The 20,725-nt window shown below is 48.9% G+C and overlaps 2 protein-coding genes across 7 annotated transcripts in view; both read right to left on the bottom strand.

Annotated features, from left to right (window-relative positions):
- Positions 1–1,564: 1,564 nt before the first annotated feature.
- Positions 1,565–12,075, bottom strand: NGB (neuroglobin). The gene is made up of 4 exons (XM_038137780.1): positions 7,820–12,075; positions 6,382–6,493; positions 4,733–4,852; positions 1,565–3,599 (listed from the first exon to the last, which is right to left on the bottom strand). The coding sequence occupies exons 1-4, from the start codon at positions 7,924–7,926 to the stop codon at positions 3,453–3,455; spliced, it is 486 nt and encodes a 161-aa protein (XP_037993708.1). The 5' UTR covers positions 7,927–12,075; the 3' UTR covers positions 1,565–3,452.
- Positions 12,076–13,262: 1,187 nt separating this feature from the next.
- The window catches only part of POMT2 (protein O-mannosyltransferase 2), a 30,690-nt gene continuing 23,227 nt past the window's right edge, over positions 13,263–20,725 (bottom strand). For 4 of the 6 annotated variants that reach the window (XM_038137774.1, XM_038137773.1, XM_038137775.1 and 1 more), the window contains one exon: positions 13,264–20,420. In XM_038137774.1, the coding sequence (XP_037993702.1) occupies positions 20,315–20,420 (106 nt within the window). In that variant the 3' untranslated portion in view covers positions 13,264–20,314. Of the gene's footprint in view, positions 20,421–20,725 lie in introns of all 6 variants that reach the window. The other 2 variants (XR_005257057.1, XR_005257058.1) reach the window with 2 other exon arrangements.

Consider the following 20,725-nt stretch of genomic DNA (forward strand, 5'->3'; position numbering starts at 1 on the left):
TAGATTTTGAGAGAACAGTGTTCTTTTCTGTGCTCCTCCTTCCCAAAATACACTCTATTTTTACCTGAATTCCTGCTTGAATTATTTGCCTCCAGTTTCAGCAGGTTCCTCCTGCTGGCCCCTCCACAGCTTCCCAGGAGTGAGCCCTGCCACTCTGGTTTATGGCACAGGGCAGGAGGCATAGGGAGGGCTTCCCTTTGGGTGAACACTGGAAAATTTAAAAACCATGCCCCTACAGACACCTCCCACAGTTTGTAAGGAGTGGTAAACAGAGTTAACACAGTCCATTGCTGTGCAGGGGAGCTGGGCAGGAGCTCTGGCTGGGAGCTGTAATTGCCCCTGGCTGCAGCTTTCCCAGCCTCATACTGGGAAGCTCATCAGGGCCTGGCGAGGGGGTCAGCCCCATCACACTGCACCTCTGCCCTGAAACCCGCTCAGGAACCCGCTCCCTGACTGCAGCCTGCACACTCAGAATCCCTCACAGCCGGGGCCCAGCAATCGCATGGAGTCTCCCACGGTGCCAGCTGCTGGCAGGCAGTGATGAGAGCATCCCCATGGGGCAGCAGCCACAGCAAAGGGGAAGTTTGTGGGAGCTGTGGCACACCTGCCTGCTGGCACAGGCAGTCAAGGATGGGAGTGCTGCTGGAGGCTGCCACGCTGGCCCTTCCCTGCAGTGCCAGGTTTGGGCTCCCACCACCAGTCCTGAGGAAGAGTGGGAAAACTCATTTTATCAATGACCCAAACAGGCTATGTCTTTGAATGCAGATCTCTGCTGCTCTCCTTGCCCTTCACAGCCCACCACACTTTGCCTTGTGGAACAAGCCCATCCTGTATGAGCAGCATGGCTCTCTCAGGATGTTTTCCCTTCTCTCCTGTGCCAGGGCTGGGATTTCCAGCCTTTGGAAGATGCTATTACAGACCCTGGTCTGGCTTCCCCACTCTAGGCACCATTCTTCCAGCATCAAGTGCCCATCTCTCACAGGGCTGGAAACCCATCATGTCAAAGCTAGAACATGCTAGAAGACAGAACCTCCTGCATCCTCAGCAGCTGCTCCCTAGGCAGGACTACTGGAATGACTCTGCAATCCAGCTGGCAGGGTGGATGATGCTCCATGGAGCCAGACAGGACTTCATTATGAAGTTCATGCTGTGCTGCTGCAGATGACCAGCAGTGGATGACCAGTGGCAGGTGACCAGCAACAGGTGAGCCTGTGCTATGTCAAAAAACAAAAGCAGCAGCTGAACAACAAAGGAGGATTTTTAGGCTGATTGCTCAAAATCTGATTCCATTAGAGATTATTATACTTGAAGGGTCTGAGCAATCAGTAGCAGGGCGTCTCTGTTAGCCCCTCCACTGCTCACCCACTCAATTGCCAGGCACAAAAGCTCCCAACATGCTTTTGCTGGTGGATGCCTTCTCACGCCAGTCAAGCCGCACTACACAAGTGCTCCCAGTGACCAGTATCTCCAAAGCTAGAATCAACAAGAAACCCGTAAACCCCTCTCGGTCATTCTGGTCTGCTTGGGCTTTTTATATTAAAATAAACACAAGGCATCAAAAAAGGCGAAGACTCACTGTTGTTTTTTAATAAACAGTACAGCTGGGTATAAGAGGCACACAGACCAGTTCTCTCGGGAGTTACAGAAAATGTGGCACAGAAGAGCAGAAGTCAAGGAGCTGGGAAAGTCAAGGAGCTGGGAAAGCTAGAAGGAGCAGGGATGGTTTGGGTAGTAACACCTACACCCCACCCATGACACAGCTGCCTACTTGTCACATGGAGCCAGGAGGTGTCCCATGATGCTGAAGGCTGATGCCCCAAAACAGGGTTGCAAAGAGGACATTCCCAAACCCTTGTGCCCCATACTGTGCCATCAAAGCAAGTGTCTTGCCCCAGCCCCAGCTCCTCCATCCCTCACTGCTGGGTGCAAGAATGGGGAGGACTTCCTGACCCAGCTGATGGAGAGAGCCATGGGCCAGGAGGGACACCACCACACTGCAGGGCTGCAGATGCAGAACATGGTACCATGGGGAGGAGGACAAGGAACCTGAGGATGTTCACTGCCTGTTTCACAACACCTATTAGCTTCCCTCCCAAACACAGCTGGAGGGCTTTTTGATGGTAGCCCATGGCTACCATCAGGCCTGGTGGCAGGTCACTAGAGACCCGTGTTACAGGGTGCCCCATTATCCCCTCGATGGCAGGGGCCTAAGAGACCTCAGCTACATTAAGCAGGAAGCCTTCTCCTGCCCCAGAGTGGAGGACATCTGAGAATAGGAGGAATGTGTCTTCAGAACAGGACCATCTCAGACCTCAACACTAGGATCCTCCTGTCCTGAAGAATAAGCAAAAAAAGAAAAAAAGGTGCTGCCTGTAACTGAATAATTGCTCCATGTCCTTCTCTGGGGCTAATGGTGGCAAGAAACATTGTTCTGCTTGTTCCACAGTGACTTCCCCATAAAGAGGAACTCTTCCTCAACGTGCTTCAGCCCCTTCACAGAGCCCTCAGGTGCTGCCTCTCAGCAGTTTTCTAGGATTTCTTCTAGCAGATGCTATCTCCTCATTCCTGTGAGGGTGAGGAACTCTGCAGATGGGCACTGTGAGCAGCTGGGAAGCGTTCCAGATTCTGACAGCATCAGCAGAAAGATTCCAGCTATGCTTCCTCTGGCCAAGAGCCAGAATTTCTGGAAGCTGTTGCTATGACACGATTGCAACCTTCATTTTAAAGACATCTTTTCCTTGGATTTATTTTACTTTGCTTAACACAAAGCAGTAAACAGACACTGCTGTTGCTGCTGCTGCTGCATTTCAGATGGCTCTAAGGTTAAACCAGCCGGCCAAATCAACACAAAGCCTTTCAGCTGGCAGCCCAACCCTGCCAAAAGTAGTCTCACCTTGGGATTAATGTGACATCATTGCCTGAAGCATGCCTAGGAAACCTACTGGGTTGTGGCCAACCTGACACAGGGAAAAGCCAGGGATCCCATCCAGGTCAGAGGCAAGGAAGAAAAGAGCACCAGGATTAACCATGTGGTAGTGATATATTGATGGAGAGGGGGAAAACTCTCTTCAAGGTTTGAGGACAGCCACAAGGTGTGACCAGCCTTGCTCTCTTGCTGCTTTTTGACCTGGATGGAGCTAAATCTGTCACCACCACAGCTGAACCAGGTAGAACAGCACAGGAGGACTGAGCAGTGTCAGACCTGGCAGGTAAAGGCACTGCCAGGCTTTGCTGCAGGGACGTGCCCTGCCAGCCCTTAGCGAAGGCAGAGACACGCTCATGTTGAAGCAGGATGGAAGCACATGAGAGCCCCACAGCACGTGTGAGTGGCAGAGGCAGCCATGGGCTGGTGCACACAGAAACACAGAGGTGGGGAGAGGCAGCGAGTGTGGCGTGAGACTCCCCGTGCTCAGGACTGCTGCATGGTCAGGGAGAGGGATGGCTGGCAGGACCTAGTCCCCTTCTGGGAGGGTCTCCCAGCCACGTTGCATGGCTTTCACCACAGCATTGTAGAGTTTGCTCCAAGCTTCCTGCACCTCTGGGCTGAAGGCAGCACCGAGGCATTTCTCCAGCATGTACAGCAAGGACTCGCCGACAGTCTGCAAACCAAAAGAAGGAGGTGTCAAGCTCAGCACCAGAGGATGATATTCAGTCTCTTGTCTCACTTTGCCACCTTTTTTGACTTCTCCAGTTGCAGGGCACCTGCTCCTCTTCCACCAACAGTACCAGGCCCCTCCAGTCCCTGTCTCATCAGAGGGGGCCCAGAGCCAGCCCATGTCACCCTCTTCCCCTGCCCTATGCTGGCCCTCACCATGGATGAGTGTGTAGTGGAAGTCAGGGAGCAAGGGCTGACACTGCACATGTAACACCAGGGGAGAGGTGCACAGCCAGTTTCTGTGGCTCTCAGGTGCAGGTAGCTGCCCTATCCCTTGGCATAGTTGTGGAGCAGCAGAGCTGAGCAATGCCCTGATGTCAGGAGAGTGGATCAGACTCCATGCTGGATGCTTAGGGCATGTCTCAGTGCCTCAGGCTCCTCCACAGGGCACTGCTCCTCACAGGGCTGAGAGCAGCCCCATGCAGAAGCACCCTCACACTGAGCACAGGGCTGGCGGGCATCACTACCCCAAACAAAAGGGACCCTGCTGCCTCTGAAGAGAACAAAAGCTGGCAATAGGAATGAGTATGTGTGGGTTAGAAAGCTTTTCCTCAACCCTCCCTTTCCAACTGCATTTCTGTCCATGCTTGATAGCAGGAGAGGAGTAATCAAGGGTTTAGTATGGAAGATGCTTGGGTGTTACTGGCATGGAGGAAGCAGGGGCTGAGGTGCAGCAGCCCCATCCCAGTGCAGACACAGAGAGGCGGATGCTCCCTTTTCCAGGTGTGGTGAGGTTTGCCCAGAGCATTAGATGCAAAAGATCCAGGGCAAAGGCTGAGCCTGCAGCCCTGTGGCACAGGAGAGACTGCAGTGTCCTAAACCATGGTCCTCTTCAAACAGTAGAAATGCTTTGCTCCCATCTATCCTTTCTGCCTGGGCTTACTGGGCAAGGGCAGAAAACAAGGGGAGCTGAAAGGTTTCCCTCACTGGGGCAGTGTCGCTACATTCGTGTCAGCACCTTAGACAGGCTGCCCTGAGCCAGCAGCTGTCAGACAGCTGAACCCAGAGCAAGGATGGGGACAGCTGAGGGATGCAGGCAGGGGTGAACAAACACAGCCACAAGAGAGAACACCTCACCGAGAAAGACTCAACCTTCACACCAACTGCCTGGTGCTTCTTGCCAAGGTTGCAGAGATACTCTTCCAGGCAGGATAAGTTCTCCAGGTGGCTCACAGCAGCATCAATCACCAGCATCACCTAGCACAGGAGCAGAAAGGCAGAATGGCATTAACAAAAAGGTTCAGCTTCTCTCCCAGAGGAAACAAAAAGTATCTGATCCTCTACTTCACCCTTGTTAGCCTGCCCCCCTCCCAGCCCAGATGTCCTCCTAGCTTTCCTTTGCTCTGCTGTGATCCATGTGTCACATCAGTGAGGCTGGCAGCAGCACATGCCACATCCTTCCATGGGACCCCACCAGAGCTACACAGCAAGCAGCACTGCTGACCACCCTGTCCCAGGGGGGATAAACAGCCATGCAGCAGAGCAGTTGCAGCTTAAGACCTAATGCTGATGCAGTCATTGGAACTCCCTGGACCCCAGGACAACTGCATGGGAACCCCAGAAGTTGCCCGAACTAGAGTCTCCGATTAGAAGTTGCCAAAATGGTGCAAATTGTCAATAAGGCCACTCCAATTCTAAGATCAGCCAAGGTATTTTGAAGAGATGGGATGGAGAGTACAGCCAGGTCTCTTGACCTGGTCCAGTAAAACACATACCAGTCTCCCAGGAGCACGAAGAGTCAAATGGAAACAGGACAGAAAAGATTTAATGAAGGATGAAGGGAACAGACACAACAAATTAGAAGAAGAGATTAAAGCCAGGGCATGGTTGTCTTGGCAAAGCCAAGAGGTGATAGAATTGTGCACTGTAATTTCAACAGGCCATTTATCTCCAACAAGAGCAAAAAACTATTTCAGCTCAAGGCAATAATCTTAACTTTGCCAATAAAGAGAGGCTGGAAAATAACACAAAGCTTGCAGCTATCAGAAGAGCTCGGTCCTGAAACAGCCTCTTAACAAGGGATAAAGACAGGCAAGCAAAACACCAAACTGGTTTAAAGATGGAGCCAGGCAGTTTATGAAGGCATCTGCAAGCCAGGGCTGTGCTTTGTCCCAGTGTGGCTTCTCTTCAGGGTTCAGCAAAGGGTCTCTGCTGCACCAGGTGTACCGTGCATGCAAGAGCCTCTCCTCAGCATGGCTCCTTTCTGTGTTGGGAGGAGAGGAACGTGTACTGCAGCACTCCCTTGGAGGCTCTCTGAGAGGGGCTGTGGGCCTGCTGGCTCTGCAGCTGCACCAAGAACCTCTCCACAGCAGTAGGTCCAGGGTAGCCTGGCCCACTGCCCAGTTCTGTGCCACCTCCTGGTCAGCCTGTGGCCAAGCAGAGAGCTTCAGTCCTCATCTGGACACAGGTGAGCTCCCTGAGGCACCTCCACAGTAGGAGAAGGATTCTTTCAGCTTTCACAGGAAGCAATCCACTCTCAGATGAGGGCATGAAAATCAGCATGGTGCCTCTTGGCCACCATAACCTGCATTCTCATTTCCTCCCCACTGTTGTAGGACACTTTGTCCTGGCCTTCTGCTAGCATGAGTAACCCCCTGCAGTTACCATCTCAGGAGGAGACTTCCCATGTGCTCCCTGGTCAGACCCACCACAGTCCCAAATTGTTGCCTAAGAGTTTGGTCCTCCATGGAGGCTGTGCTCCAGCCATGCCACAGCCCCTCTCTCACCTTCCTGATGTGATCCAGGAACTCAGGGGCAGACAGGCACTCCTGAGGGCTGGCAAACTGCTTGCAGTTGTACTGGAAAAGGGGCAGCAGGTCAGGATCCAAGTCAAACAGCCTGCAAGAGCAAGAAAGAATATCCCATCTTCTTACCTCTTCAGCTTTAAATAAAGTCCCACTCACCCCATCAGCAGCACACCCACAGCCTACTTCTGTCTCTCTTCCCACCTACTGATCCCTCTCCACCTGTAAAAGATCCAAAAGTTCTGAAAAGTTTTTGTTTGGGGCAATCCAGATTGCCTACAGACAAAAACCTTTCTGTTTCCCTAGCCCATGACCCCAGCTCTTGGATACATATTTATGGCACCTGAAAACTGGCACCCAACCCTCTGGAGCTTCTTCCAGCCTGGCCCTTCTCCTCAAAGAGTTGGCTGTTATCTCAACTATTCCCATTCCCACTCTTTGATCCCCTTGAACCCAAAAGCTCCCTCCCAAAATCAGGGAGGGCCTCCAAGCTCCAGCAGCCATCTGGACCAAGGTGGGGCACATACAAACTCAGCTGATGCCCCACTCCCCAACACCATCACCAGCTGCCATCTCCTCTCCCCCTGCCCCATCCTCCCTTGCCAGTGTATGTCAGGCACAAAAGGGACTCTCAGTAGCAGCCACCCAGGTAGATATAACTGGCCACCAGTAATTCAGGCAAGACAAGTCTGTCCTCTCCTCATCCTGCGCATTAAACTACTGCACCCCTCTCCCCCACATTACTGTCACTGCTTTAGTCCTGCTCTGGAAGATCTGGATCCCGCTCGCTCTGAAAGCTGCTCATCAACTCTCCAGTCGTCCTTTTTAAACTACTTTTCATTGATTTTTTTCCTTTTTTCTCTTCACATAATTGATACATTAATCTGCTGAGGAGAGGCAAGAAGCTGGGTATCAGCCATTCCATGGGCGCACCATTTCCTCTGCCCTGCGACCGATTCCCTCCCCGGCGGCCAGGTCTTTTCCCGGGGCTGCACAGCGCTCCCCTGATCGGGCGGCCCCTTCGGCGGACACGCCACCCTTCGGAGAGCAGAAGTCGCGGTGTCGAGGCGGGGATCAGCGGATAGAAACGCACAAAACCTGCCCGCCGCTTCTCTCTCGCTCTCCGTCTCCGCGTGGCGAAGTTCTCACTCGCGCAGGACGGGGAGGGCAGGGCAGCAGCGCGGAGCGGAGCCCGGCCCTGCCCCGCGGCACCTGCGGCTCGGCGGCGGAGCGGCTTCGGCTCCCCGCGGACCGCCGGCCGGGAGGGGAGAGAGGCCGGCCGGGGAGCGGCCGGGAGCCATGCCGAGCACGGGGAAGCGTTTCTCCCCCAGAAGCGGAGCCCGTTCATCCCTGCCGCCCGGGTCGGCGCGGGCGGGCCGGCGGCCGGGACCGGGCTGCGTGGCCGCGTCGCGCCGCTCACCTGGTGAAGAGGACGAGGCCGTGCTGCACGGGGCTGCCGCTCACCCGCTGCCAGCTCTCCCGGATCAGCGCTCGCTGCCCGCCCGACAGCGGCATCCCGCTCTCCATGGCGGGGGGGTCCCTGCCCCGGCCGCCCGAGGCGAGGCGCTGGTACCGCGGCTCCGGCCGCTCGCACCGGCGAGCCGCGGCCGCCCGCCCCTCGCTGCCCCCGCGCCCCCCGGCACGGCCGCACCCGCGCTCCGCCCGCCGGCACCGCCGAGCCCCGCGCCGCTCCGCTCCACCCGCCGCCGCCCCGGCCCGGCGGGGAAGATCTCACCGAGTATTTCTCACTCGGGAGAAGGAAGGAAGGAGGGATGGAAGGAAGAAGAAAGAAATTCGAAATGCCCAAACTTCCCTATCCCGGGCCCGCGGGGCAGAGCAGAAACTTCAGCTGGTTCACGGTTGACATTTTCCGTCGTCCTGATTTTACAAGTGAAGCAGCACGGCGGAGCCGTGCCAGCAAGGAGACCACCGGGACCTGGCCACCTTCGCTCACCATCAGCACAGCTCCCTCTGAGCGTAACTTTGCCTGGAAGGGCCTCAGCGATGCTCCACAGCATCCTCTTGCTTTTGGCCACTTCCACTGAGACCCTGGATTGCCACACAGCCACCTGCTGTCTCCACAGGCAGATGCAGTCTAGACACTGCAAGGTACATGTCTAATTTAAGGCTAATCATGCCAGCTGAAGCAGGCAAAGTTGTTAATAACAGATGAGAAGACATGACATCTTTGTCAAATGTGTTCAGGACGCACAGACTCTCTTTGCTGTTCAGACACGGCTTAATTTGGCCGCAGGATTTACGCAGAACAGAGGAATCAAAGCAAGAAATGGCAAATGAGGTCCCAGGCAGCACAAGGGAAGTCAGGAAAGTTAAGGTTTTCAGAAGGAAGAGAGCAACACAAAAGTGCAGCTATTACTGAAACCATCACAGTCTGCACCAAAATGACAATTGTGCTGATCTTATGACAAGTTCTGCTTCTGTACATCAGACTTATTTCTGGTAATCAGGAGAAAAGACAGAAGCCTCCAACCCATCCCAGAGGCACATTGACTAAGTGTAGGCAGAAAGGAGGCTCTTCTTGTGGGAGAATTGAAAACATTCCCTGGGAGGAGACAAGTTCAAAGGCTCAATGTTACGTTGAGCCCCAGCTTGTCTCCTAGGGGCCTTTCTCTTATAGAGCTGGAGTGACAGCACCGACTGCAGTGACAGCAGGAAGCCACCCGAGATAGCTCTGCAAGTGCCAGAATAAATCACCTGTTTTCTCAGGATATTGAGACCTCGCGTTCTCAGCACAGACCAGACAAGATGCTGCGCAGGAAAAGCTCCACGTGCGTTAAAGGAAGCTGATGAACCCTGTCCTAAAATTGGGCACTCGAGTCAGAACTGATGGGACTAAGGAGTCAGCTAAAACAGCATCTCGACTGTGTGGTTTCAAAGGGCATATTCACACCGCGGGCTGATGACAAGTCACTGCCATGATCACCGCTGAAGCGGCAAGGAGCCCGGAAAGGCAGCTGGGAGATACAGGGTTAATCCGGGCAGGGCGGAGAAGAGCCCGGCAGCGACACCGCAAACATTAACCTTTAGCTATCCTGCGGCTGCAGGAGCGAGCCAGCAAGGAGCATGAAGTGTCATCCTTGGTCATCTGCACAAGGTACTGTGACATTTCAGCCGCTGTCACAGGCACGCAGACGTGCAGCTTCACAGGGCCTGGCTGGACGGTTCAGCCCTGCTAACAATAAAGGGGAGAACAGACAGGCAGTGGTGTGGTGCCAGGGTACTGGAAAGGAGCGTGGAGAGTCACCCCAGGCCACAGGATGCTGAGGAGCAGAGTTGAAGCACATATATGCAGTCAAAGCAGCAACCAAGGCTGATTATTTGCCTAAGAACATTTTGAATACATTCAGAGCTGGCTAATAGTGAAGGAAGAGAAACTCCACAAAAGCAAGTCGCAGTTAAGAGTGGTAAGTTCCCGCAGATTTGTTGGGATGTGGGACACCCTTGCTCCCATCCACAAAGGGCACCATATCAGCTACCCTATCCCAGGGCAACAACGATGTACAGGTTCAGCCATTGTTCCTGATAGAAAGGGTGTCTCAGACAATAGCAGTGAAGCTGTGATGGCAAAAGAAAACAGTGGCTCCTGTCCAAAATTATTCCCTTCACCTTCCCTCTGTGCTGCAGGTAGCAGCTGAACACTCACAGACAGGGCACAAGTGTCAGAACAGATCAGATACAAGGGCAGCAGTGACAGGGCTGAGACTGATTTGCATTCCTTCCATGGAAAATAGGAGTGCCTCAGCTGATGAAAGGGGCAATGGCCTGGCCATATCCCACCCACCTGTTGGTACCCAATCCCCACATGGGTATGACACATAGTAGAGTCCAAGAACTCTTCCCTGCCCGCCAGCAACAACTCCTTCTGGGCAGGATACTTTCAGGAGCAGTTTCCCAATCTCTCCTGACTGAATAGTGAATCCATCCCTTTGCTGCCTTCTGGCACCCATACATCTCCACTCTCTTAAAAAAACCAGTATTTCCCCCCTGTGACAGCACAGGTCTCCCAGCACAGGAAGAAAGAGCTGCAAGGAGGGACTTGAGATGGGAGACAGGGAGAGCTCAGGGATAAGAAATGTTCAAACCACCATTCAAAGGATTGAAAAGAGCGAGGGTTTGGAAGAGACAGTGCTCTTGCCTGTGTGCAAAGCAGCTTCTCCCTTGCAGTTATGTGGCTGTCAGAGTTCCTCCTGCTGTCACAGAACCGAGGTGCTGAGAGCACAAGTCGAGTCCAGAGAGGATTTCAAGTTCAAGGAAGCAAACAAGAAAACCTCTTTTCTTGTTCCAAATGTTTTGTGAGCCTTCAAGCATGAGAATCTCAGCAAGAGGTTGAGCACTGCAATGCTCTGAGGTCTGAGGGTTTCCTGCGGTGGTTCCCAGCTCCCTTGGCTCCATGTACCTAACCTGGCAGTTCAGCTCTTTTCTGAGCTGCTCTTGGATTCCTGCGAGACCATCCCTGGAGCTCTCATGAGTGAAGAACAACCAGGTCAGCAGCACAGACTGCTCCATCTGTAGACCACTTGAAGAAAGGGGAGGGAGGTTTTTGGAGAAATTCACTGACATGCAAAGAGGATGATAATGCTCTTTTGTGCTTTGGAAGAACACAAATTTATCATGTTTTTAGTTTGCACTGGGTTTCATTATTGTAATTTAACTCCACTTCAAGTTACAGTACCAACACTCTTAACCTCCTTGCCAAGTGTCAGCTTTACTTGTTCAGTGCCTCAATTTACCCACATGGAAAGAAAGTTGCCCAATCTCATAAAAGAGAGTGACAGAACAGGAGTAAGCTCGCAAATGCCAGTCCCCAGCCCAGCTCTCAGGGCTCACAGCACTTGAAGAACAACCCTTCCTGCCCAGGGAGGCCCTATGTGCCTGGCCCAGGGATGACTGCTTTGCCCATGCTGCTGTGGCACCATCAGTTTTCATCCCAGCTGCTGTACTAAAAAACCCGTATCTCCCTTTGAACTCTTGCTCATTTCCAATTCTACATCTGTGAGTGTTCATAAATAATGACACTCTGATCTATCTGCCTCAGGCTCCCTGCTCACTTAGGATACAGACTCCTGGGCTTGGCAAATCCCCTTTGTTTCCCTTTTTCCCCAGTCTCAAAACCACAGATTATGACAGGTTCTCTTTTTCCCAGACTCTCATCATCCTCAGGTGGAGGCAAAAATCATGCAATGTTCCCAAAATTCTTCTCAAGCTACCCCCTCAGGCCATGGTGCAGCACAGCTCAGTAGCAAAGCCAGTCAAAAAATATGGTTGCATAACAAGAATCAAAAGTGATGCAGGAGGTGATAGTCTTCTCCATAAAATAATTTCGATGAGCTGCAGAGCTTGCTTGCTGTCACCATGACTCTGGAGAGAACACGGCCGCACTACCACCCTCACTGGTGGGGATTGGGCTAAGAGGAGAGGGACAGGCAGAGGAGGGATGCAACAGTAGAACAAAATGAAAACTTCTTTTGAATTCAATTTGCTAGACATCCCCAGTTTTATCTTGAATATCCTGTGGTCAGCTAGGGAATATTTGTACAGGCAGGTGAAAACAGTCGTAGGATGACCAGAAATAAAGTAGTGAGAAAAGTCAAAGGGGATCACACAGAGCTGTTGGACCAGGTCTGGCACTTGCAGATGCTCAGACCTTACTCCAGATGTCACTTACCTTGGGCTCCCTAGCACAATGATAAGCCAACACCAGCAGGCTGATCTTCCAAGAAGCAACCTCTGCCTTTTGTAAGTCACTCTGCCAAAGTGAGTTCAGAGAGTTCAAGACCATGTCAGTCTTGACACACAAACTGAATTTGGTCATAAGACACAGCTATGCAGCTGTGTGCACCCCAAGCTGGTGAGATATAAGCAAAAAGCTCTTCAGCCTCATCAGCTCAACATGAGGCTCTAGCTAATATGCCTGACAACTTGGCAAACATTGTGTTAGCACAGTTACCTGGCTTCTGTCCTACCTGGGGATGATGCACATGGTCTTGGACCTTCCTCCAGTTGTTCTGATGCTTCTGGACTGGCTCATCCTTCAGCTGCTGAAACATGATGGCAAAAGCTTGTAAAAGAATGCTTTATTCATTGTGGAGTCTCCTCTGTAGTTTCCCCCCTGGACTTCTTGTTTCAGAAGCACTGCTGGTCTCTGAAGTAGTCATCGATCATCTTTTCTCTGATCTCAGCTCTCTTTGTTCTCTCCCTCCTTGCAGTTTTAATTGACACTATTGATTAGGCCATCTCTTACAAATGTTTGACCTACAGCGGTTGTCTCCAGGAATAGCATTTTTGATATGATCTATTAAAACAAAGATTTTGTATTTTACTGCACCCATTCCTTCATATCAGGGCTGTGCCAGAATTCCCACATTTTAGCTTTGTACTCAGCCATCTGGTCTCAAAGCAAATCCCATGTATTATTCCTTCTATGTGTGGGACACCTCTGGCTTGAGACCTTTTCCTCCTCACCTAAGCCATTACAGCTTTGGGGCTTTGTCAAAAATAATTCTCCTGTTTAGTGAGAAATTTTTCACCTGCAAACTGCACTGCTAGGTTCACCACCAAACCATGTCCCCAGGTGTCACATCTATGTGGTTTTTGTAGACTTCAAGGTATGGTAATTCCACCACCTTCCTGTGCAGGCTGTTCCAATGCCTGCCCACCCTCTGAGTGAAGAATTTTTTTCCTCATATTCAATCTAAACCTGGCCTGATCCAGCTGGAGGCCATTTCCTCTCATCCTGTCACTTGTGACTTGGGAGAAGAGACTGATCTCCACCTTGCTATAGCCTCCTTTCAGGTATTTGTAGGGAGAGATAAGGTCCCCCCTGAGCTTCTTCTTCTCCAGGCTAAACACCCCCAGCTCTGTCAGCTGCTTCTCATCAGAGCTGTGCTCCAGATCCTTTACCAGCTCTGTTGCCCTTCTCTGGACATTCTCCAGTACCTCAATGTCTTTCTTGCAGTGAGGGATCCCAAAAGGGAACAGAGGATTTGAGGTGTGAGTGCTGAGAAGGGGACAATCATTGCCTTGGTCCTGCTTGGCCACACTGTTTCTGATGCATGTCAAGAATGTACCATCTTAATGTTCACCTTCTCAACTGATTCCCCCACTTCTCAGCTGCTTTCATTCTCCATCCTGTAGTGGAACAGTTATTGTCCCTAAAGCACTGCAAAGCACCAGCACACTGCCAGGGTGTGACTCAGCTGATCCAACACAGATGCTTTCATAAGAACACACAATCTAAACTCCCATTCTGGTCAATGGAGAAACCCAGGTACTTAAGAACCACTTCATCCTAAAATACATAGTGAAAAAAACAGGCCAGGTGAATGAAGCCTTAAAACTACCTTTTGTCAGCTGCATGACAACAACTGACAGGCTCTGGATGCAAAATATATATATGACAGGCTCTGGATGCAATATATATATATATGACAGGCTCTGGATGCAATATATATATATGCAATAGAGATAAAGCAATGACTGCAAGAAGGATAAAAATGGAAAAGCAATTTACAACAATTATAATGCTTGTCAGACTTATAACCATTCTATAAAGCACAAACTCTCTACTTCTAGAGCACGCATTACATGGGCCAGAGTACAGTTGGTGGTGGTGTATTAGAAAACAACTCCGAACAACAACCCTCAGACATAAACCAAGCAGCAGTGGTAGGTGTAGCGAAGATGAAATCCATATGATTTCAGCATTTGGACCTCAGGAGACTCGTGTTGGAAGACATGGTATGGATTGGGAAACCTTATAGTTACCCAAAGAAAATGAAAAGGAGGTCATGGGAGATTGAGAGCCAAAGGAAGCAACTTGTATGGGAAGATTCTATTTGGTTAGAAAATAGAAGATTAAGAAGCAGCTTGAAGACAGAGCACAAAATCTATATTGAAACACCAGGTCATAAAAGAGCCTCATTCTTGTTGAGGAAGAGATAATGGGGTGATGGCTGGAATCTAGAAGCCTACAAATCTGGCAGGTTCAAATCAAGTGCTAATTGGAATGAGTCACCATTGTTCACCCATGTGAGATCACTTACCTGCAGAAAGAAGCCATGCACTTTACGAACAATACTCCCTTTTTGGTCCTCTCCCTACATTCTAGCACAGTCTCTGTATCAGCAGTCCTCCCTTCCAGAACAAAGCCCTCATCAGACAATATCCAGACCAACTTGCACTGTGTGGAGCAATACAAGAAGTCAATAGGCTTTTCAGTAAGCATAGCCTGTTGCATCAGGCTGTACAGGCCACAGTCCAGTTTCTAGCTGTCCTGGCTGTACTTCAGCAGCCCTTGGAACATATCCAAACACACTGGTTGGCTCTCCTCCAGCACTCATCTGGGCATCAATGTGTAGTCCCAGGTAAGGTGGCTTTATTTTGGTTTTTCCCATCTAGTTCCACCCCAAGCAACCCCTTATTACACTCTACTCAAAAGTATATCCCAGCCCCTCACTACAGCCTTGTATAAAGCTAGATTCTGATTTTCAGTGTTCCAGTTTTATTATGGATTCTCACATTTAATTCACAGTAAGGGACTCATTTGTACAAAACTGTGCACCTGTCTGGTGTTATGAACACTAGACTGAACATGACTTACAGAAAAATGCTGGGTTTCTGAATAAAGTACTTGACCTGTCAAATGAAGTCTTCATAGGTAACCTATCAGAAGCTTGATCAAACCTGGCATATTATACATATTGACAATTTACCACATCTTTAACAGGGAGAAATAAACCTGCTTCGACAGACAGTACTTTATTCTTGTCCAAATGTACTTGTTTCCCTTCCTGTTGTGCTTACCAATACATTGCTTAGATTGCAGTAAAATCTGATCTCCTAGAATTGCAGTCCAGCAATACTTGTGTGCTAAAAGCTGATGTACATCATCACTATCCTAGATTAAATTCTCCAATGGGCCCATTTAAAGTTCATGTTGTTACTTCAAGCATGTATGTAAGGATGAAATGAAAGGGGGAAAAAACCCACCCCTAAATCTAGACACAAAGAGATTGCTTCAAATAAGAGATATTTATTACAAAATTAAATTCCAAATTCTACCTCGTTTTCCATTATCACCTGTACAAAACACATTTATAGCTCAAGGGAACATTCTCCCATCCACACCATATGGTACAGTAATTGCACCATAGTTAAAAGAATTCAGTTCAGACAGATGCACACACACATCCCCCAGCATTAGTAGGAAAGGTTCGGGATATAGAACAGAATTACCAAAGAACTCCTCTCACTGTTGTTCCAAACTCTTGCTTAGCCAGGGGCAAGCTCTTCAAAGATGGCTCTAAACCCTGTCTCTTGTAAAGCACAGTAAGCTCACTTGGCAAAGTTTTAGAATCAATTACAAATTCAGCAGGAGTGGTATCTATGCTAACATGTGATAGCCTCAGATATTATTTGTGATAACCATAGCCCTTGACATTCAAGTAAAGAGCATAAAAAGTTTACAAAGTGAAGCAACTCACAACTGACCACACAACCAAAGTCTTAGTACTTTAAAGAAGACAGAGAATTTTCAGTCCAGACTGCTTGCAGCCAACAGCCCCGCCCCAAAGAAAGTATGCTACGGAGGTGGTGTTCTTATCCTCAGCCTTCCTCTCCCAGCAGGGAAGAGCCTTATGTTGTTCTAACAGTCCACACATTTTTGCTTTCATGACACGCTTGCCCATGTGTGGGGTCATGGGGTCACTTGCTGTGAAGGGGAAAAAGAAATATCTTACCTACATTCCCCAGCTGGCAGAGACACAGGGCACTGCTAAGGAGGTTTTCACATTGCCAGCAGGATCCTGAGAGGAGGAAACAGTGCTTGTGCACAGAGTGCCAGCCCAGAGGGTTACTCAGTCACAGCAAGGAAGGGAAGCTGCTAAGTGTGGCAATGGAGAATTTCAGGTAAATGCCTTGTGTTTCCATGTTAACAGTTGGTCTGCTCTCAAGTCCCTTAAAAACAATTCTCTGAAGGATTCAGGAGGGACAGGAGGGAACTATCATGTAACACATTTGTTTACCTTTCCATAACAAGGTTCTGGTTTTGCTCTCAGACCATGTAACAGGTATTCATTCACTTGGACTACTACAAGATGTCCTGTCCTATCCCTTGTCCAGGCACCTGTATGAAATGGATGCATAGCCCAGAAATTAGGGGAAGCAAAGACATGTCCTGTACTTCGGGCATTCCTCAAGAACAGAAAGAAGGAGGAAGATATAACAAAGTATATTCTGTCAATGCCCTTTGTGCATCAATCAGCCCTTCCAATCAAGATGCAAAAGCCTGTGCGGACTAAAGAGTGGTGGTGGCTTCCAGGGCTGCAAACAATGGTGGCAAACAGCGATGACACAAAGTCCTCCACCTGGACCAAGGGCAACCTTGGCACAGTAATCTCCATTCAAATCCTCCTCACAGTCACATCTGTGTCTCATAGCACGAGTGGTCCAGTTCCTGGAAATAGGCCAGTCCCTGCTGCTGGAATAGATGTGTGCGTATCGATGTCCTGAAGCGACTGTTAGCAGAAACCTTTTAAGTTGGATGGATTGCCTAGGATAAAGCTGGATGAGCCTAGAGGCCCTCTATCTATCCTTCAGAGACTGAAGAGTTGAAAATAGAGTGTACACACAAAAAAGAATTTGAAGCAGGGAATGTGGCAGCCTGCAGCTTTTTGTGATTTGAATCCATGGATACAGTTTGATGAAATACTCTGTCAGTGATAAAAGGAGCCCTGTCAAGCAGGGTTCAAAGAGAGCAGCTGCTCCAGAGAACAGCACCTTCTGGCCTCAGAAAGCACCATCAGCTATTTCCACGTGACTGCAGAAGACTAATGAGCAGTTCTCAAAAAGAACCTGAACTCATTCCACAAGCACAACGGGAAAAACTGAACCAAGGCAGCCCAAATTCCATCCCAAAAGCAAAGAGTGCCTTGCACCCATTGCTTCATGTCTGTACCACTCAGATATTTCAAGACAGAGTCAGGAAGGAAATCCAAATTATTGTATTTTATTGACCTCATAAAATATCAGTTACTATTATATTTCAATAATGGCCTGACAGATTCTGTTTTAAGAAGCAAATACTGAAGGTCAAATTCTAACTGGAGTAATTTTTCAGTATTTTTCTCCTGAAAGAAGACAGAGCTACATCAATGTACACTTACTTGAAAACCCAACCTTTGCAGTCCAGAGAGTGCACAGGGAATGTCTGCCATCTAGTCTTCAATGTAGACCTTTCAATCCTTTTAACTCCAGAACAAAAATAAAAATTCTGCTGGAAGCTGCTCCCTCTTGTGGAATAGCTAGATTTTTTTCACTGTATGCCTCCACCCCCTTATCAGCACTCGAGACCTAAGAAATAGTCTCAATGTCAATCAAATGCTCTCAAGAAACTGAAGTGACAGTCCTAAAGAAAAATAAACCTTTTGTCTGTGTTGAAACAGAAGCTGGACTTGTGCATAGGAAAGTGGGATGGTAGCATTAAATTTGCCACCTTCAGCACTCAGCTGCCAATCCACATCCAAAAGATTATTAGTAATAAAGGATGGAGGGATCCTAGCCAAGAAACAGACTAGTTCATCTTCCTCAGGCAACTCCTACAAAACTGACCCCTTCATAATAACTGAAGAAACCAAGATTGCTGACTCAATTTTTGCACTCCCCAGGTTTAATATGATGAATAAAGGGTGTTACAAACAGTAATTCCAAAACACTCACAAGCTTCTTAGATTTTTTTCTGTTGTAATGCTAAGGGGAAATGCATAATTGTATGTGTTGAAAAAAACTGCACTTTACATCATGGCTTTTGCCAGCTCTTCTGGCAAATCCTCCCCATGACAACGGGACTCCCTTAGAGAAAGCTCATATTGAGGAGAGCAATGTATTAAGTCGATAATCTCACCAAGAGTAGAAGATGGTGGATCACATTGTTACAAGGCAGCACTGCACTGTCTGCCTTCCACACTGCTAACAGTAAACAATTTGCTGCTGCTGTCAGATCTGGCAGGTTCTGAAGAAGTTTGCAGCCTTCCCCCACATCCTTCTTGCCTATATATCACCTCTGTGAATTCCTGGCTCATGCAGGTAGGAGCACTTCCTGCAATAACAAGTGGAAAAGAATCATCAAACCCAGCAGCTAATTATTGCAATGACTTCCCACCACGTATAAGCAGCAGGTGATCAACTCCAAACCTTTAGAATCAAAAGCACAGGCCCATCCCATGTGAGCTAGTATCTACAGGAGTCAGTTTCTGGAGAGGTGTGACATACCAAGCCAGAGCCTCACAAAGCCAGCAGCTGCCTTGCTGAATGATGCTGTGGATCTCTACTAAAGAGGAACCAAAGCAAGTCTGACTGGAGTCTAGTCCCCCTCACAGAACAACTATGCCAATGCAGCCCTTCCGTGTGGCAGGAAATGTACTGGAATCCAAGATCTGGTAAGAGAAATAAATGCACAGTCCATTTTTAAAGGCAGACACACCACCTGTTACTCTCCCTCTACCTGTAAATTTGATGCAAGGCTATGAAGCAAATCAAGAACTCTGAAATGAAAGGCATGAGTTCATTGAAACATACACAAAAGAGTTTTTCAAATATTACTTCTTAAGATAAGAATACAGCTGTGATCTAAGTGTCATTCATGTTGGATACTACAAGGTAGCAACTTGAACTGTGTGACAAGAAACTGACATTGGATGAAGAATAGAATAAAAGAAACATAGACTAAAAATAGACTCAACACAGGACAAAGGCAGCTGATAAATCAAATTCCACTTTCTTGGAAGGAGTGGATTCAACATTCAATCGCTCTTGACACTTCACAAAGAATTTTTGCCTGGTCTCGCATTTCCTTGTAATTTGATGTTCAGCAGTCTAGAGAAGGAACTTGTTCAATACGGGAACACAGAGCAGATACTTTGGCACCAGCAGCCCGTTTTGCAGATGCCACATGCATTGAGATGCAGCCTTCCCCTAAAAGCACAGGCACTGGCACTGAAATAGCTGGGAACAAAAGCTGAATGACAGCTGTCTGTAAGATTTCCAAGCTATCTTTACAGTCTCCAGTACCTCCCCATGCTGGTCTCCACAGCATACTGGGGCTGAAAATAAACCACCTGTCATTTCTACTGTAATTTCCTTGGCACCTTCAGACAGAACTGAAAGAAGCTACAAAGAGCTGAGCTGGAACAGTCTGGCCCTGAAAACAGGCCTGCTAGGTGAGTTGTACAACTGATGAAAGGTGACCAGAGAGAAAGGCAGTATATAGGAATAAAGAATTTCCATCTCTGCAGAGGGCCTGGGAGACAGGTAAGGCACAATGGCTCAGGAGATTTCAAACAGACCCTTTCAGTCAAATTTTAAAAATCCAGGGTCAGAACAAAAAAACCTTTAGACAGCCAAGGCAGGTAGAATGAAGGTCCCCAGATACTTACAGTAAGCTTTCAAAAACCTCATCATAAGAAAGGCTGTTAATCTTGATAGAAGTCCTGTAGTGCTTCAAACTGTAGTGGTGCTTAGATGACAAGAAGACACACGCACACATGCATAGAATGTGCATGCAACTGCAGACAGCCTCCAACTTGTACTGGTCTGGCTGCTGGAATGCCACTGCAGTTGGACTGACATATACTGCTTCAAGGAATTGGCATTCAGGCAGCCAGTTGTCCATTACTATAACCTAAGGATTCAGGACATGAGTCTTTTAATTTAAGGGGACCTTGTCATCCTCTGCATCTTCCAATGCAGGCAGTGCAAACAAATGCCACAGCAACAGGGCTACTATACCCAGAGTCCTCCAGAGAGGGCCTTTTACAGTCACGTCCTCAAAGCACCAGAATCAGCCTGCCATGCAGCAGATCTCATGTTCCTGATCTGCTGTTCCCAGGCTTCCTTTGCTCTAGAATTCCCAGGAGTCCATCCACCGGAGCCCTGCCATGGGGCTGCTCGGGTTGGAGGCCATGGGTCCTATCATCCCATAGGACAGCGGATGGAAGAGGTAGAAGCTGTGGAAAGAAACCAAATGCCCATCAAACACAGCACAGTTTTGTGTCTCAAGAAGTTTCCAGCCTATGGGACCTTTGTCTTCGAGCTGCTCTAAGCTCTACTGGGAAACTTCTAATCTCTGCTGAACCCAATATATACATAGCCCATAGTTTTATCACACATGGTGTTTTCTCTTAGAATCTGAAAAAAAACTTACAATAATGAAAAATTTGCCCATATTTGAGGAATATGTCACCATCATTGGGAATAGAAGCACAAACCACTGAATGGCAGGTTTGGAGGAGAACAGAGTGTTCACACTGTG

The sequence above is a fragment of the Motacilla alba genome, chromosome 5 (genome assembly GCF_015832195.1).
Source record: "Motacilla alba alba isolate MOTALB_02 chromosome 5, Motacilla_alba_V1.0_pri, whole genome shotgun sequence".
Taxonomy (NCBI): domain Eukaryota; kingdom Metazoa; phylum Chordata; class Aves; order Passeriformes; family Motacillidae; genus Motacilla; species Motacilla alba.

What these genes read in the sequence shown, in the direction of transcription:
- NGB (XM_038137780.1), bottom strand. Translation starts at nt 7,926, where the DNA reads ATGGAGAGCGGGATGCCGCTGTCGGGCGGGCAGCGAGCGCTGATCCGG. An exon ending in TCCTGGATCACATCAGGAAG is followed by an intron (nt 4,853 to 6,381) that starts GTGAGAGAGGGG and finishes CTCCTGTGCTAG; the next exon opens with GTGATGCTGGTGATTGATGC. An exon ending in TGAAGGTTGAGTCTTTCTCG is followed by an intron (nt 3,600 to 4,732) that starts GTGAGGTGTTCT and finishes TTTGGTTTGCAG; the next exon opens with ACTGTCGGCGAGTCCTTGCT.